Source organism: Nycticebus coucang, chromosome 20, assembly GCF_027406575.1.
Source record: "Nycticebus coucang isolate mNycCou1 chromosome 20, mNycCou1.pri, whole genome shotgun sequence".
Lineage (NCBI taxonomy): Eukaryota > Metazoa > Chordata > Mammalia > Primates > Lorisidae > Nycticebus > Nycticebus coucang.
Genome location: NC_069799.1, coordinates 1,935,314 through 1,953,322, shown reverse-complemented (window position 1 = coordinate 1,953,322; position 18,009 = coordinate 1,935,314). Strand labels below are relative to the sequence as shown.

The 18,009-nt window shown below is 43.3% G+C and overlaps 1 protein-coding gene across 4 annotated transcripts in view; it reads right to left on the bottom strand.

Annotated features, from left to right (window-relative positions):
• FNDC3B (fibronectin type III domain containing 3B) overlaps positions 1 to 18,009 on the bottom strand; it is a 369,147-nt gene that overhangs the window by 25,877 nt on the left and 325,261 nt on the right. For all 4 annotated transcript variants that reach the window (XM_053573184.1, XM_053573186.1, XM_053573185.1 and 1 more), the window contains 2 exons: positions 15,004 to 15,284; positions 5,545 to 5,757 (listed from right to left, as the gene is read on the bottom strand). In XM_053573184.1, coding sequence (XP_053429159.1) covers positions 5,545 to 5,757; positions 15,004 to 15,284 — 494 coding nt within the window. The remainder of the gene's footprint in view (positions 1 to 5,544; positions 5,758 to 15,003; positions 15,285 to 18,009) is intronic.

Sequence of the window (18,009 nt, the reverse complement as noted above, 5' to 3'; positions counted from 1 at the left end):
AAATGACTTTTTGCACCTATGTGCAACTGGAGGAAGAAGTTCATCAGTACATCTTGAAATGCTCCTTTATTTTAGAGGGAAATAATGATAAAGAATTTAGTTTTAAAATGTTTTCTTAAAACAGTTTTGTTCTGAAAGAAACATGCAGGAATACTCTGAATGGCTTAGAACTTAAGAGATAATGCTAGGGTATTTACGTTTACTACCTTCTGCTATTTTAGAATCCCCAGGCCATCTGCAGGCTAACAGCAGCCCATTAATATTAACTCCTCAAAATGCTCTAACCTGTTGACCTAAAATGGTCTGCAGTCTACTAATGGCTGAAAATGGCACCTTTCAAAACATGTTTCACAATATCACACATCAACAGCTGTTAACAAGCTCAATACAGCTATATTCATTAACAGAAACATGTCATTATCTTTTTTTTCTTTTTCCCTTAATTTCCCTGGGCTCTATAGATTGGGAGAAAGAGAGACAGTGCACGCTCATGTGGCACTCGGGAATGAAAGATGTTCAGAAAGGGAATGGACAGTGCACAGGATTGCTCCACCAGGAACACGGAGTCTTCCTTCCTTCTGTTTCTAAGTAGAAACAGATGCAAAACAATAGCATCACAGGTGCACAGAGGTGCTGTGCTCTATAAACTGATTTTGACATTGGCGAGAGTGTCTATTTACAGATTGAGCATGAAAGTGTCAAGAGCTATTTCTGAAAGACTAATGAGTAAAGGGGCGAATTTATGCCCTATGTGCCTGGCTATTAGATGGACCTGTAGTGTGTGAGCTGCAATTCTTTTCCATTAATGGGTGAACTTTTTATGGTCCTTTTCTAAGAAATAAAATTTTACTATATCTACTGATTATGGAAACTTTTCGCTAAGAATAAAGGAATAACGAAATTCAATTTTGTTGTGGTTTAAAGTGTACTTTAGAGATTGATACATCAGAGATTGATTTATATTCCAAGAAAGGATGGTTAGAATGTCCAAAGACCACCCGAGAACCTTGAAATGTCCCATTCTTCTTTTTTTGCTTTCATATGTAGAGTTTTCAAATTTCTGCTTAGCTACTATTTTAGTGGCCTTGCCTCAACCTAAGGAAGAGCTAGCCAATTGCACCTGTTATTTATTTTTTTAGTAAGTGACAAGCAAAACTAATTTGAATTCTACTTCTGGTACAATTAAGATCGCAAATACAGGGCGGTGCCTGTGGCTCAGCGGGTAGGGCGCCGGTCCCATATGCTGGAGGTGGCGGGTTCAAACCCAGCCCCGGCCAAAAAAACACACACACACACACAAAAAAAAAAGATAGCAAATACAGTAGAGCCTCCATAGTTGACCACCTCCTTAAGTTGACCTAATTGTCACAAACCGGACATACACCACACGCACGTTATGAGTACAGTAGACCTAGCTCCTTATATATATGGAACAGCTTGTTACAGCCCTATGGGTGGTCAACTTACAGATTTCTACTCCAGTTCATTTACCACCTCTCACCTCTGTGCTTAGACATTTTAGCCTGAAATTGACTAAGCTAACAATACTCTTAATTTTATAGGCTGAATTTTATGCTTTTAGAAGAAATAAAAGTGTGTCCAAGATAACTTTTTTTCTGTCAATTAGGGAGTAGAGACAGGCATCATTATTGCATCTTGTAGTGGGAGAAACTAAGGCAAACAAGAGAAAGCATATGTCTCCAGTAATAGAAATTCAGCGACATGTCTGGGATTGTAAAAAGAGATTTGACACTCCCCAAGAACCACAATGTACCCTAAAAATGCCATTTAGCACACAAAGCTTGGAGACTAGTCCAGAGCAGGAGACAAGCCCAAGGGTCCCCCGGGGGGCCATGCCGGTGGCCTCCTTGTCCCCCAGCAGCAGTAGAGACACCCTCTCCTGGGCCTACGTGCAGGCCTCACCCCTGTGCTCAGGGCATCTGCATGCAGATTATTTTCTGTTTTTCTCTAATGGCCAATGTGCAGTCACTCTGAAAACATGAGGAAGCCCCACAATTTTGTTGGCTGAAGGGAAAAGTGTCTGAAGACAAGGGCTGAGTTAGTGGAATAAGTGCCCCTCAGGCCCTCTCCCCGGAGGCCTCGCCTTAACAGTGTGGCATCCGGCCACTCAGGCAGTGGATGAGCGCAAGTGCATTTCCGGAACCTGCGTCCTCCCTGCACAGTGCTGTGTGCAATTATTGGGGATGTGGACTGCAAGGGTCAGGACCAGGACCAGCATTAACTCCGGTTTGTAAGCACATTTCGTCTCAGCGACACAAACACATCTTCAAATGCACTTGCAGCACTGTGCCTGCTCCCCCAGCCTGAATTAGGTTAGGCGTGTTATGAAAATGTTTATTTTGGGGTATGCTCTTCCTCCCCACGTGGGAATCAAGACAGGTCTCTGTGCTGGATCTGTTAAGAATGGACCAAATCACTCTCAGCTAAAATAACTTAATTTTTGTTTCTCTGTTGAAATTAAATAAAATCTCTTATACTGTCTGCTCATCATCATCTTATGTTATTTATTTCCTCAGCAAGACAAGCTCTAATAGATCTGCTACAGACCGTAGGAAGCCTGGCACAGAGTAGTAATTCAAGAAAAAATGGCGAGGGAGTGACATAACCTAACCACTGGTGCAAACTGAGTTTCTGTACCGTGAACATGAAGCACTGCTTTAAGGCTGGTACATAAATATGGACTTGGAACCCTGAGGATCAAGAGCTCCAATACGTGGGAAGCAAATGTCCCTGTTCAAGGGAAAAAGACTTTCAACATAGCAAGTCCAGGCGATCGGATGAATTCTGGCTTCACTTACCTTGAGGCAAGAGTTTGGGCAAGAGGGGTTTGGCATTCCTTCTATTTACAGGAAATGGGCACAAACTAATAAAAAAAAGAAGACCAGGTCTAAAAACACCAAAATAGAAAGAGCTAGTGACTTGGAGAAAGACTCAGGGCACTATTGTGTACTTTAGAGATTTTATCCACAGTTTCCATCCAGTCCTGAGCCCTGTCACTAGTCTCCATTCTAAGGCTTTTGCAGGACTGAGGTTATCAGATCAAGATCCTTCTTGCTCACCCACATTCTCTAAGAAGCCTTTTCTGTTGGTTTAATTTCAAGCCTGTTCTTCCATTCTCCCTCGACACTTTGTATCTTCTATCTGTGGTTCTCACCTTGGCCACAAACAGGATATATATGTTTTTATCCACATTCATAAAAAGAACTTTTGGGTGGCTAATGACATTAATGTATATGTGAAAGAATATGTGTACTTCCCCAAGAGCCACAAGAAACTCCTCTAATAACAAGTTCAATGAAAAAAAGCAGCACTTGGGAAGGCGACACTGCACCTTTCGAGCAGAGAGGCCAGGCTGAGACACGAGTCTAAGGCTTAGACACAGAGGCCACTCCCTGCAACAGTTCACTTTTGGGACACTAAGGAATCATCTTCAAACTGAAATTGGGTTGTTTTCATTCTATTAAATCCTGGGAAAATTATTCCACAAATAGAACAAGAATTCATTATGTTCTATATTCCATCACTTTAATAACTTTGAGAGCACTGACAGATTTAATTTTAAAAAGATAAATTTTTGGACTCTAGCTCATAAAATTAAGGCAAGTTATTTGATTAACTAAGGAGAACCTTTTTTTTTGTTTGTTTTGGAGGGAAAGCATTTAGATTCTGTACTGCTTTCTGTCTGCCATATTTAAATGTCTCATAATACCACATTCATTTGGAAAAGTGCTTGAGGAGTTTTTGTTCTGGGCCCAGCCTCTATGAGACATGCAACGCTGGATCAGACTGTGCCTCGGTACAGTTGTCCCCATGAGGAGGTGGTTGCTCCCCAAAGCATAGGACTGAAGCAGGATGGGGAAGTCTGCCTTGGGGCAAGGCATTCACTCCCCACAGCTCTGCAGACACAGGAGAGGCAGCCCTGAGTCAGGCTCTAACCCCACTACTGGCTCCAACAACTTTTCTATGCTTCGATTTTTTCTAAAACAGTACAACTAGAAGATATTCTCTAAGAAAGGTTCTCTCTACCACCAATGGAAAACAGGAGCCCTGAAAAAACAAAAAGGCTAATTAGAGAACTTCCCCCGCTAGGTTATCTGTTTACTGTGATTTCTACTAGTTCACAGCTCCTGTTCTCACCTCCCCTCTTTGATTGAACAGTTCTCTGACAGTAAAATAATGGAGACTGTGAAAATAGAAATAATGAGCCCAGGATGATCCTGGATGTGTCTGAATTTAATCTCTAATGCAGCTACCAAAAGGAGCCTACTTTCTCTGTGTTTTCTAACCTCGGACTAATTCCCAATAGGATAATCACTTTTTGTTCTTCTGCCATCAACCTATCAGGTTTGCTAGGTCCTCTGAAGTCCAGTTCAAATATCACTGCCTTCAAAAATCTTTCCTGATCTCTGCAACCAGATGGTCTCTGCCTCCTCCAAACTCCAGAGCACTTTTCTCCCATGGTACTAATGCTCCTGGTCCATTTGCAAGTTGTTACTGTGCTTCTGGGGCCACGCCTATGTTTTGCCTGACCTTGGTCTCCACTGCCCACAGGTCTTCACTGCACCAACACCAATCCAGGTGTTCTATTACAGAGTGGGGGTAGAGGGTGAGGTTCTGAGAAAGAAGTCTGGTAAAGGAACAGAATACTATAGTGCACAAAAGAAAATGACAAAGTGTTCCTGGTTAGCACTGGCTTTGTGCTGCAGTGGCAGGGAAGGGGAAGGGAAGAGGGAGAGGGCTGGGAAGGCTGCAGGGAGGGGGCAGGGAAAGGCAGCAAGTGGAGATGGCTATCTTGGTTTATGGTCATCTCCCAGCCTCTGCGCCTGATTCGCCTGATTCTGTGATTAGGACTCTTGGTAACAGAATGTTCTATCACCATTAACTTTTGCTTGACATCCGATTATTTCTAAATACAGTTTGGCTGCCTGTCTTCTGATCGGCCATTTTCAGAGGAAATGAAGTTAGATTAAACAAATACTATGTGAAAGGCTGGATTTGATTTCTACAGCCAAGAGTGTTTCCTGGGCACGGAGTCTTATAAAGAATCTCCTATTTACTCGGGTTAATTTGATATCGCACTGCCCATAGTTACAGACTATAACCCCAGCCACACGTCACCCACAGCCATTTCAGATTGGTAAACAGGTTTGTCCCAGTGGTCACTGAATATTTAAAGAGCCAGCATCTCTTGTTTCCCTCTGTATGCACGACTGACATAAAGATATTAAACAGTGGGGCTCGAATTGGACAATTTTCTTTTTAGATAATTTCTCTCCATTATTTGGTTTTATAGAAGGGAAAAAAATTTCTTATTACATGTAGGAAAATCAGGATCTTTAGAATGTTTAGAAATTCCAAACAGAGAATAGAGCATACAACTTGGAGCTATAAAACGCCACACTCAGCTACATGGGAAGTATTTCAACAAAAAGGAAGACCATTTTAGAGCAAGTGATTAAGAACAAGAAGGAAAGAATGAGCCGGGAAGGCTCCACCCATAAGCAGGCACAGCTGAGCACCCACCTCTTGTTCTTGTCTTCCAGCTGCAGGGTGTACACCATGGCGTCTGCGGCCTGTGTCTTGGAGTTACTGTCGCCCCACTTTAGCTTCAGGCTCTGAGGACCGGCTGCCGCACATTCTAGCCTAGGAGGCAAGGGGGGTAATGGCCGAGTTTTTGCTTTAATGAACTGACTAAATGGTCCAGCTCCAATTTCATTTACAGCCTGAATTCTGATCCTAGAGAAAGAAAAAAAAAATAAAGACAGTGCAAGTTTAAGAAGCAGCAATTCTTCATTTAAAATAAATAATGAATAGAGTACTTACTATTTGCCCCCAAAGCAATATTGTAGAATGAAGAAAAACAAGTTAAAGTAACTCGAGACAAACAGAGCACTGGGCAGCTCAGAGGACAGATTATACTCTCCCTTCCAAAAATTAGCAAAAAAGGCACATTAGTGAGATATCTCTGAGTTTCTTGGGTTCTTTTATATTTTTATTTTTGGGGGACAGGGTTTTAGTCTGTTACCCAGGATAGAGGGCAGTGGTGTCACAGCTGAAACTCCAGGACTCAAGTGGTCCTCCTGCTTCGCTCCTGGGTAGCTGGACTACACACCAACGGGCTTGGCTTTGTTTTCTCCATTTTTGGTAAAGACGGGGTCTTGTTCTCACTCGAGTTTGTCTGGAACACCTCATCTCCTGGGATGCTCCTGCCTCAGCCTCCCAGAGTGTTAGGATTATAGGTTTGAGCCCCCACACCGGGCCCTTTTAGTTTTTTAATTAAAAAAAAAAAGTTTGTTGTCTGAGGGAAGACACCCTGAAGACATGCTTTTATATTTTGCTCTAGTTATGCATAAACTACCTCAAAGTTTGTTTTGAAAGTAGATGAGCTATAAAAGCTATAAAGAGTAAATTAAATAGGAGAACAAATCAGTCTCCATTACAGACAAAAACAAAGGACAACAACTTAAACAGGACATTTGGGCATCTGCCAGCTTCGCCGCCACCTCCGCAAGTCCTTACTCAGAGCTGGGCCTGGACACTGCTGGCCACAGGGGTCACTCAGACCAGCGGAAGTCCTAACCGGACATTTACCAGGTGCAGGACAGGTAGGGTCCAGGAAGTTAAAATCAAATAGAGTAAAAATGCGTATAGACTGTTATTTTGTATATTCAGTGGGAATGATATTCCTACTGTTTTCTTCCTCTATCTCTAGCTGAGATGGAAACAGTTCTCCAAGGTTCTCCATCACACTGCACTGCGGTGCCACTGTCCCACCTCCCCAGTCCTGGGCCCCAGGAACTGCAAGGGCACACATTCTCTGCTTCTCTAAGCAGCTCACTCTCTTCCTTTTCTTCCGTGCAATGTGACTATTTCCTAATATTCTGTTTTCTTAACTAACTTTACATGCTGCCACGACTTCACCCTTCTAAGACACTCCCAGGTCCACATCTGCTCTGATTCCAGGACCCATCCCAGCCTCCAGGAGAAACTTCCACCAGACCAGACACCTGCGGGGCACATAGGCCTCCTACTGCACATTCCCATTGTTTACACTTGAAATTTGAAACACAATTTCAAAGCAACATTACAACAAAAAATATGGCCAAAGAGCTAAATTCTCAGCAGTACTTTACAGTTTAAAATAGTCTTATAATTTAGAATTACATACTTACTTAATAGCAGTTACTGCTTCTATGTATATAGAAAATATTAAGTATCACAATACCTAAATTTATCATCTGACCTCAAATTAGCTTAAATCCTTCAACTGTAAAGATTTACAAGTCAGCAAGTCAACTGAATAATATGCCCATAGATTATTAAAAAAGAAAAATATATCAACCCGAGCCAGAGTGAGACCTTGTCTCTAAAAATAGCCTGTTGTTGTGGCAGGCACCTGTAGTCCCAGCTAGTTGGGAGGCTAAGACAGGAGGATCTCTTGAGCGCAAGAGTTTGAGGTTGCTGTGAGCTGTGACACTACAGCACTCTACCCAGGGTGACAAAGTGAGACTCTGTCTCAGAAAAAAAAAAAAAAAAAAGAAGACAGAAAGAAAAAAGAACAGTTAATTTCAGGTGAGACTTGGTAAGAACACTCCACCCTGTCTCCCCCACTGACTGTAGGTAGCTATTAGATAGGGACCAAATAAATGGAGTAGTTTTTTTAAGACTATGAAAAGTAAATAATAGCTAACAGATTTGGAGAAGTACCAAATTCATTATTGTCACCAAACCAGAAATGAGTTCACCACTTTTTCCCTCCATCATCTCCCACTCACAGCAACCTGAATCCAGGATTGAACATGTAAACAAACAGAGCTCCAGGAAAAGCCTGGCTTAAAGTGTGTGTGTGTGAGGGGGCTCTGAATGCAGGTGGAGTAGGGAAAATACCCTATTCCACTTTCCTGCCCCTGAACAAGTCCAACATGGACTTCCTCTGTTGCCTGGGCTATAGTGCAAGGACCTCATCACAGCTCCCTGAAACTTCAAACTCCAGGCTCAAGTGATCCTCCTGCCTCAGCCTCCTGAGTAGCTGGGACCATAGGTTCCCACTACATCTGGCTGATTTTCCATTTTACGTAGAGATGAAGTCTCACTATTTTGCTTAGGCTGGTTGCCAACTCCTAACCCCAAGCAATCTTCCTGCCTCAGCCTCCCAAAGTGCTAGGATTATGTGTGTGAGCCAGCTTACCTGGCCCCCTTGCCTCATTTTGCATTTTTCCCCCTTTTCTACATTTTCCCATTCCCCAGCCCTACAGGTTAGGGAAAAGCAGTGGCCTTTTGATTTCAAGACCATTTTTTTCTAAGCACCACAGGAGGCAAGAAAAGCTTAGTCTCTCTCTGCTACACTCCTTTTAATAAAAGGATTTGTTATGTAAATTTTAGGGTCAGTTAAAAGGCAGCACTTAAGGACCAGGAAGGCCACCAGTTTCCTTAGGAACACAGGCGCACAGGTGCCCCAGCCCTGAAGGGAATCCAACCTGTTAACAGTCAGAAGAAGGCAAAATATATGGTTGTATCAGCTGACGCAGAAAAAGCATCTGACAAAATCCAACATCTGTTCCTGATAAAAATCCTCAGGAAACCAAGAACAAAGGGGAATGTCCTTAACTTAGAGGGCATCTTCAGAAACATGGACAGCTGACACCACACCAATGGGAACGATGACTGCTGTCCCTTTAAGAACTGGAGCGAGGGTGGCACCTGTGGCTCAAGGAGTAGGGTGCCGGTCCCATATGCCAGAGGTGGCGGGTTCAAATCCAGCCCCAGCCAAAAAAAAAAAAAAAAAAAAAAAAAAAGAACTGGAGCGAGGTAAGGGTATCTATTCTGTTCTCACTACTTCTACGCAACATAATTTTCTAAAAGAACCAGCAAGGTGGGGAGTAGGGAGAAAAATCCCACCCAATAAGTAAGAGACAAAGAAAGTAAACGCAAAGGCCTTCAAGTCCTCACATCCCATACTATCCTAAATGTGGCTAACCGTGGCTACAAATTTCATCAAAAGATAATTTTGATTCAAACTACACTTTCAGGTCAACAACTGTGTTTTGCTAATTTAGAAAAGTCAACAACTATATACTTACTTTACTCACACTTTTTCAGCATTGGCCCTGGAAGCAACTACATTTCACAGAAAATACTCTGCTTCAGTAAAAGGACATGACACAAGTTTTTCTGTGCACCTGATGCACTGAGCTAACACTGATTAGCTCTAATGACAAAGCAGTGGTCACCACGGAAACAGAGCTGGTGGATGGCAGCAGACAGGCCCACAAAGGGGAAACAGAGCTGGGGGCTGGAGAGCAGATGGGCCCACGAGGGGGAAACAGAGCTGGGGGCTGGAGAGCGGATGGGCCCACGAGGGGGAAACAGAGCTGGGGCTGGAGAGCAGACGAGCCCACGAGGGGGAAACAGAGCTGAGGGCTGGAGAGCAGACGGGCCCACGAGGGGGAAACAGAGCTGGGGGCTGGAGAGCGGATGGGCCCACGAGGGGGAAACAGAGCTGGGGCTGGAGAGCAGACGAGCCCACGAGGGGGAAACAGAGCTGAGGGCTGGAGAGCAGACGGGCCCACGAGGGGGAAACAGAGCTGGGGGCTGGAGAGCGGATGGGCCCACGAGGGGGAAACAGAGCTGGGGCTGGAGAGCAGACGGGCCCACGAGGGGGAAACAGAGCTGGGGGTGGAGAGCAGACGGGCCCACGAGGGGGAAACAGAACTGGGGGTGGAGAGCAGATGGGCCCAGGAGTGGGAAACAGAGCTGAGGGCTGGAGAGCAGATGGGCCCACGAGGGGCATCATGCTGCCTGGGGTGCTGAGAGCTGTGGGTGGCCAGTGGGCTTATTCTGTCCTGGGGTAAAAAACACGTGTGAAAATAATTTCCTAATTCCTCTGAGAGGTGACATGGAACTGATGACCAACAAACACTGACCTGAGGAATAATCCAAAGAATCCACCTCAGGACATATAAATTTTGTTTCACATTTTGTTAAATTAATTAAAGTCTGTCACAACCCCAAATTCGAGTTTTCTCTTTAGCTGAAATAACATGTTAATCTTATAATTTAGAAATTTAGATAAGATCTGTAGGTCTTTTTGTTTTGTTCTCTTTTAATTTATACTATGTCAGTTTGTGAAATCTTAAGCTCTTCAAATTGATGAATGGAATTTTCATTTCCAATTTGGGGAAGCCATGTAACTCCAAGCAAATGCGCTCTTGGCCAGGCTGATATGAAAAAATCCCCTCAAGTCTCCAGCAGTCTGCAATACCCATCAGTACGCTAATAATATTGATTAAATGAATCAAGAAGCATATTCTTTATAAATTTTGATTAAAAATCCCCTATTAAAATGTCTAATTCTAGATCAAACACATTCCCACTTCAGATCACAGCCTTCTACAGTGCACTCGATTATCAATCTGCACAATCCATTTTCCAACAAGAAAGATATTGGAGGAAGAATGACTTTCAAAACAAACCAGACTGAACCAGGAAGATGCCTTCCTGGTCAGCGAGCCGCCCCAGCACTCAGGAAACAGTGAGTGTGGGGGCCTGTTGGGGGGAGGTTGAGGATGGGACCCCCAGGTGGAGGGTAGAAAAGGCCTAAATAAAGCAAAAGATGGGCTTTTCATAATACTTCTACCCCTAAACCCAGACTACCATTGAATTAGTCATCTAATTAAGAAAAAAATATATGAAAGAAGAGAATAATCATCAGACAATTTCTGAACAAGTATGACATAATAGCTTAAAAACAGAAAATCCCTTTTGGGAATAAAAAATATGATCAGAGTAAAGTTATGCAGAGTAGGGTTCCTGAGGGGTGTCCCGAGCTCCTTTCCCAACAGTGCTCTGTACCAATGACACCATTCTGCACCCAGGCACTCAGACCTGCTTTTATTATGCCCTTCTTGATGGGGACAAACCTGTCAAGAATTATACCAGGTTTCTGCAGATAAATTGACCCATAATCTGGTCACAATCAGTTTTCCAGATGACTTCTTCCCTACCAAATATTAACAGAAAATTTGCTGATAATTTATTTATTATGTGTCAGACCCCTTATTAGATACCTGAATTCTTATCTAAAACACACAACAACCCCGTTAGGTAGTGAAAATTATTCCTGATTTACAGATCTAGAATCTGAGGCTCAGAGAGCTTAAATGACTTGACAAAGGTCACAAAGGCAGCATGTGAGGGCCCCAGACTGAAGTCAAACCTGGCCCCAGCCTGTGAGAACCAGAAACTGTGCCCTGGGAAAGCCTGGCTCCTCACCACAACAGTAGAGACCATCCCCTGGAAAAGCCTGGCCCCTGGAAAGCCTGGCCCCTCGTCATGACAGTTACCTTGTCATGACAGTAGAGACTGTCCCCTGGGAAAGCCTGGCCCTTCATCATGACAGTGACCTATGCTGCATTGCTTGGCAGCCCGTCAGTGCTCAACTTACACAGTCACAGCTCAACTGTGTCACTGTCATCTCCTTTTTACTAAGCAAGAAGAGGATAAATGAGCATAATAAACAAATCCACTTAAAGTTTTCACTGTCTGCCAGCTCAGTATGAGTCAGACATATGATAAGGCTGTCAAAAATGTTGCTCAGTATGAAGAACAAAGAGATGGTCTTGCTGTGCTCTGAGCCACCAGCCAGACCATACTTGGAGGTCTGGGCACCACACCTCAGAGAGGCCATAAAGAAACAGAAATTGTCCCAAGAGGAGGATGGAGGGGGTCATAGCAAACTCATGCTATTGAAAGCAATTTGAATGAAGGTGAGGACAGTTAAAGAAGAGACAGCTGATGCTATGAGACAATGATGTTTACGCCCCCTCTGGTACTTAATCCATAGGATTTTGCATTTTGAAAAGGCTCTCCAGGCAACTCTCATATATACCTACATTGACATTTTCGAATCACTGCATGAAGGCAGAGGTTTTCAAAGGGTAACATTCATTAGAATCTCCTAGAAGACTAATTAAAGCACAGAGAGCTAGGCCCCTCCCCTGGAATTTCTGATAAGCAGGTCTGGGACCTGATCATTTGCATTTTAACAAGTTCCCAGTGATGCTAATGCTGCTGGTCCAGGGACCACACTTTGAAAACCATTACTATCAAGGAAGTCCTCAGGTCCACTGAACTGAGTTTAGATACAGACAGGTTTTGACAAAGTATAACAGAAATACTGTAAAAGCAGTTATTCACAAAGGGATGAACTGCCTGGTGAGGGGCAGATGGGCCACCACCCAGGTATGTCACTGAAGATGCTCACCCCAGACTTTAGGAAGGGGTGGCACCAGTTACTGGCCCATCTTTCGGCTGGCATGTCTATGACTCTACCTGGCTAGAAGCATGCAAAAGAAAGTCAGTGTCCATTTTGAATAATATTTTTTCCCTTCAAACCAACATAGAAATTCAATTTCAAACTGTTAAACTCAAAAGTAATGCCCTTAAAAATAACTTTTTAATTCCAGTGAAGTTTCTACAGGGTGATCAGCAAACTAATGGATGGTTCTTATTTCATCAGTGGAGCAATGGAGACCCCCGACAGGCCCCAGGCACTAGTGGAGCAATGAAGACCCCCCCCCATGGGCCCCAGGCACCAGTGGAGCAATGGAGACCCCCACGGGCCCCGGGCATCAGTGGAGCAATGGAGACCCCTGATGGGCGCCAGGCACTAGTGGAGCAATGGAGACTCCCCTGACAGGCCCTGGGCACCAGTGGAGCAATGGAGACTCCCCTGACGGGCCCTGGGCACCAGTGGAGCCATGAAGACCCCCCCCCCCCATGGGCCCCGGGAACCAGTGGAGCAATGGAGACCCCCCCCCCCTCAATGGGTCCCGGGCACCAGTGGAGCAATGGAAACCCCTGATGGGTCCCGGGCACCAGTGGAGCAATGGAGACCCCTGATGGGTCCCGGGCACTAGTGGAGAAATGGAGACTCCCCTGACAGGCCCTGGGCACCAGTGAAGCAATGAAGACCCCCCCCGCCATGGGCCCCGGGCACCAGTGAAGCAATGGAGACCCCCACCACGGGCCCCGGGCACCAGTGGAGCAATGGAGACCCCTGATGGGTCCCAGGCACCAGTGGAGCAATGGAGACCCCTGCCGGGCCCCAGGCACCAGTGGAGCAATGGAGACCCCCGACTGGCCCCGGGCACCAGTCGTGCAATAGAGACCCCTGACGGGCCCCGGCACCAGTGGAGCAATGGAGACCCCTGACGGGCCCCGGGCACCAGTGGAGCAATGGAGACCCCTGACCCCTGAAGCCTCAGCAGGACTACTAGAAAGGTGCACAGCCAGGCCTGGTGACACAGAGGAAGGGTGGACTCTGAGAACTGTGTGTAACAGCTGTGGGTTAAACAAACAAACAAACAAATCAACAGAAATAAGTCCTTTATCCATGCCCAAGACCTACTTAAAATGTTTCATTCTACATTTTTTATTTAGATTAGAATATCATGATCTGTTCACTTACATTTTAACCAATTGATGGGACATAAAAGGTGAAGTAAAAGTTGATAGAACCAAAAGTATGGTCTTACCTCCTTGAAATACCCATTTTGTATTTCACCATAATTATTGCAACTGTGCTTGTTTCAAGACTGTGAGTTGACCAGAGTTCCACTATGTATTATGGTGCCCACTTGTATACTATAGAACTAAATTCCTAACGCTTTACAAAGATTGGTCTTAAATATAAATTATTTTAATATTTTAAATATGAAATGCCCGATTTATAATTTATTGAATTTGCCAGCAAAGACTCTGGCCAATTTATTTTTTTTTGGCCAAGCTCAAATGACTACATGACAAGGGCCAAAATATGTGTCTTCAGCTCCTTAATTCCATGCAGCCTGTCTAAAATGGTATCTTACTACCCACCCTACAGGATGAGAAGGTGATATCCTCCCAATGTGACTTTTTTTTCACATTAGCTCTGGTATATCAATACTGAATTAAGGCCAGGTATGGTGGCTGACACTGGTAATCTTAGCCCTCTGGGAGGCAGAGGCAAGAGAATCACTTGAGCTCAGGAGTTTGAGACCAGCCTAAGCAAGAGACCCCATCTCTATGAAAAATATTAATAGAAAATATTAGCTGGGGATTGTGGCAGGCACCTATAGTAGCTACTTGGGAAGGTGGAGACAGGAGGATTGTTCGGCCTGTGAGTTTGAGGTTGCAGTGAGCTACTATGACACCACTGTACTCTAGCTGGGGCATCAGAGGAAGACTGAAAAAAAATACCAAACTGAATTAATTATTTATGTTATATATTTAAATACTTTTGAAATAGGAGTCTTGAGGCTTTTACTATCCAAATATAAGATCATCTTTCCATAGTTGCTATATTAACTATATAAAACCATTTCAATCTTCTCCATAACAGAATTATCCTTTCAGTTATTTTCTCATGTTTTAAAATCACACTTATATAGAACATCTTTCTGATAATTTCAAACATAACTAGCATTTCCTTACTAAACATTCAAGCATACCCTTATTACACAAAGATTCTCAACATCTTTTCCTACATTTGAGTCCTTGAGTTTTAGATGGTCTTTAGAAGTCCCTTGACTATGAGATGTCAAGTTACCTTTTCAAGAAGGAGGTACTTCTATAATCATTTCAGCCATCCCTCAGGTAGGCTTACCGGAAGAAGCCACCCACCAGGCCACCACCTTGCCCCTAAAGCCCTTTTATACTTTCCAACCCGAATGTCCAGAGGTCTGACCCAAGGTTGTGAGTCCACTCTAGGGTAAAGATGGGTGAGAGTCAGAGTGGACACAAAACCTTCCTGTGAGTGCCTGAACAAAAGATTTTTTTTCATAGTCTCTAGTCTAAGGGACAAAGTTGAAACAACGCTCTGGACATCTGGTCTCCTAGAAGCAGCTGGAACTGACACTTGCCAGTTGCCACTTGTCAATTCTCCTGGAGGTCTACTTTTGCTACTGTGTCAATCCAGCTTTATTTCTGTTTCTTTGCACTTACCTGTAGGTGGTTTCTGGAAGGAGATCTCTTACAACATGAGTGGTGGTATTGTCCACGGTAATGTTCGTGTCTCCAAGATCAATGTTGTAAGCGAGGATTTCAGACCCATTGCTGCATGGCGCTACCCAGGTCAGCACAAGGCACACAGAAGGGGAATCGGAATGGGCACCAAGGGGGTCCTCCTCCAAGACACAGAGCGCAGAGACGGGGTCAGGGGCAGATGCTGGCGTCTGGCAAAGGATAAGCTCACTGTACGGCCCTGCTCCTGCTTGATTGAAGGCCTATAACAGACAGCAAGACAAGGCCACAAGGCACCATTAGCACATGCTGAGGCCTCCAAGTCACCTGCCATTGTAGAGAGCTAAAGTAGTACACCATTTACCTCCAGACACATAAGCAGAAATAAAGCCTAGAAAATGGCCACCACTTTCTGAGAAACGATCTGTGTCCACCCTTGCCCCACAGTCCACGCTCACAGCAGAATATGACCATTAAAAATGGGAACCAGGATGTTCAGTTCAAATTCCTTTAGCAGCTTCCACCCTATTCTGACCTGCTCACCACCATCACCCGTCAACAAAACCCATTAGCACTTGCTTCCTCACGGGTCACTGCCTCTTCATTCAGTCCATACAGCTGCACTGGCTCCCCTGATTGTCCCAAGGGGACACCACCTTCACTCCCACCTCAGGACCTTTGCACTTGCTTCTCCTGTGCAGAGAGCTTCTCTCAGACGGCTGCACAGCCTGCTCAGTTATCTCCTCCAGGCCTTCTCTGAAGTGTCTCAGTTATCTCCTCCAGGCCTTCTCTGAAGTGTTCTCTTTCCAGCAAGCCCTCTCTGGACATCACATTTAAACCTGCAATCTCTTGGCTGCCCAGCCCCCCGATCCTCATTTCTTTGCTGTCTTTTATATCAGAGCACTCACCACGGACACAGTTCACAGTTGGTATATTCACTTCCCCAAGGTGAATGCAAGTCATAGAAGGCCAACGGTGCCTGTTTGCTTATGCCTATGCCTTTGACAATGGGAAAAGTACCTGCTACCCATTATGAGCTCAAGAAATGTTACCATCTATATCCTTTTCTTTAAAGAGAAAAATGTCTAGCAGCCTTTTAACAAAAGTCAATGTGCTCTAAAGTGAGTTCTGATATACTTCATAGGAAAGCTCATGAGATCAAATTACAAAACTAAAGGAAAGTAGTCTGAACTCCTAAACGGCTGAAACATACATAACTTGTGACTCCTCTGTTAATTCAAAGATGTGAGCTAGGATTGTTTATTTGCTATCAAATCACAACTGAAGCTCTGCTGTAGTATTTTGCTATATTTAGTCCTGTTTTATTTTTATTTTTTTTGCAGTTTTTGGCTGGGGCTGGGTTTGAACCTGCCACCTTTGGCATATGGGGCCGGCGCCCTACTCTGTTGAGCCACAGGTGCCACCCTTTAGTCCTGTTTTATAACAATATTTCAACTCTTTTTGAAAGTATTTTAACATCACAAATTGTTTATGAGCATACATATATATTTTAAGATTTTTGATATGTAATAAATTACAGTGGCAGAAAATAAGACATCGTGGAGCCCAATGTTTGTATCAACTAAGGCTTTATATCAGCTTATAACACAAAGACAAGAACATGGCTGTTAAGAAGTGGAGCTCGGTCAAACCTTGACTCCTTCATTTAACAACTGGGGGAACTTAGGCAAATGAATCTCTCTGAGCTTATTTCCTCAGCTGTAAAATGGGACACAACACCTAATTCACAGAGTTACTATAAAGATTAAATCAATTAACATATAAAATCCTGGCATAGTGTTGGGCTGACACAGGTGATTCACTTATTCCCCACTGGGAAATCATGTACAAATGACATGTTTTCCTATTTTTTCAAAACTTTATTTTTAACTAAATTTATATTTACAGAAAACTTTCAAAGAAAGTACAAATTTCCATATATCTCTCACTTTGTTTCTCCTAACTTCAATAAATACTTTACATAACTACAGAATAATGATCAAAACTAGGAGTTATCATTGGCGCCATACCATTCACTATATACAAACCTTATTAGAATCCTACCAATTTTTTAAATAATGTCCTTTTTCTATTACAGGATTGTACCTTCTTTTAAACTAGGCTGTTTCTATGGAAAATGCTTTCTTGATTTATACCTTTAAATATCACCAGTTTTCAAAGAAAACTTAATTCAAAAGCATCTTTTACTATATCAGTATGCCATATTAGTACAGTGTGCCTCGTGAGTAGAATTACACATTCCTAATAAGAATGTAAAAATTCAAAAATTCCTGAGCAAAACAAGAAATATTTTATCCAATCTTTATCAAACACAGCATAGATAGAAATTACAATGATTAATTTTAAGGTGCCAAATATTCAAAAGATATTCACATTTAAGTTGACTTTATAGTAATATCAAATAAGTATAATTCACATTTGGTCCATAGAAATTAAGAAATCAATATAGGTTGAGGAGACCCTTTTCCTGGTAATACTTCTTTAGCATAGCAATTTTTTTTTTATTATTATTGGAGATTCATTGAGGGTACAAGAAACCAGGTTACACTGTTTGCATTTGTTAGGTAAAGTCCCTCTTAACAATTGTGCCTTGCCTGCTAAAGGTGTATCACATACGGAGACCCCACCCCCAACCCTTCTTCCCTCTCTCTGCTCTCCCCCTTCCCCCACCATGTCATTAATTATCATTAATTGTCCTCATATCAAAATTGAATACATAGGACTCATGTTTCTCCATTCTTGTGATGCTTTACTAAGAATAATATGTTCCACTTCCACCCAAGTTAATAAAAAGATGTAAAGTCTCCATTTTTTTAATAGTGGAATAGTTATTCCATGGTGTACATATACCACAGCTTGTTAATCCATTCCTGAGTTGGGGGGCATTTAGGTTGTTTCCACATTTTGTCTATTGTAAATTGAGCTGCGAAAACAGTCTAGTGCAAGTGTCCTTGTGATAAAAGGATT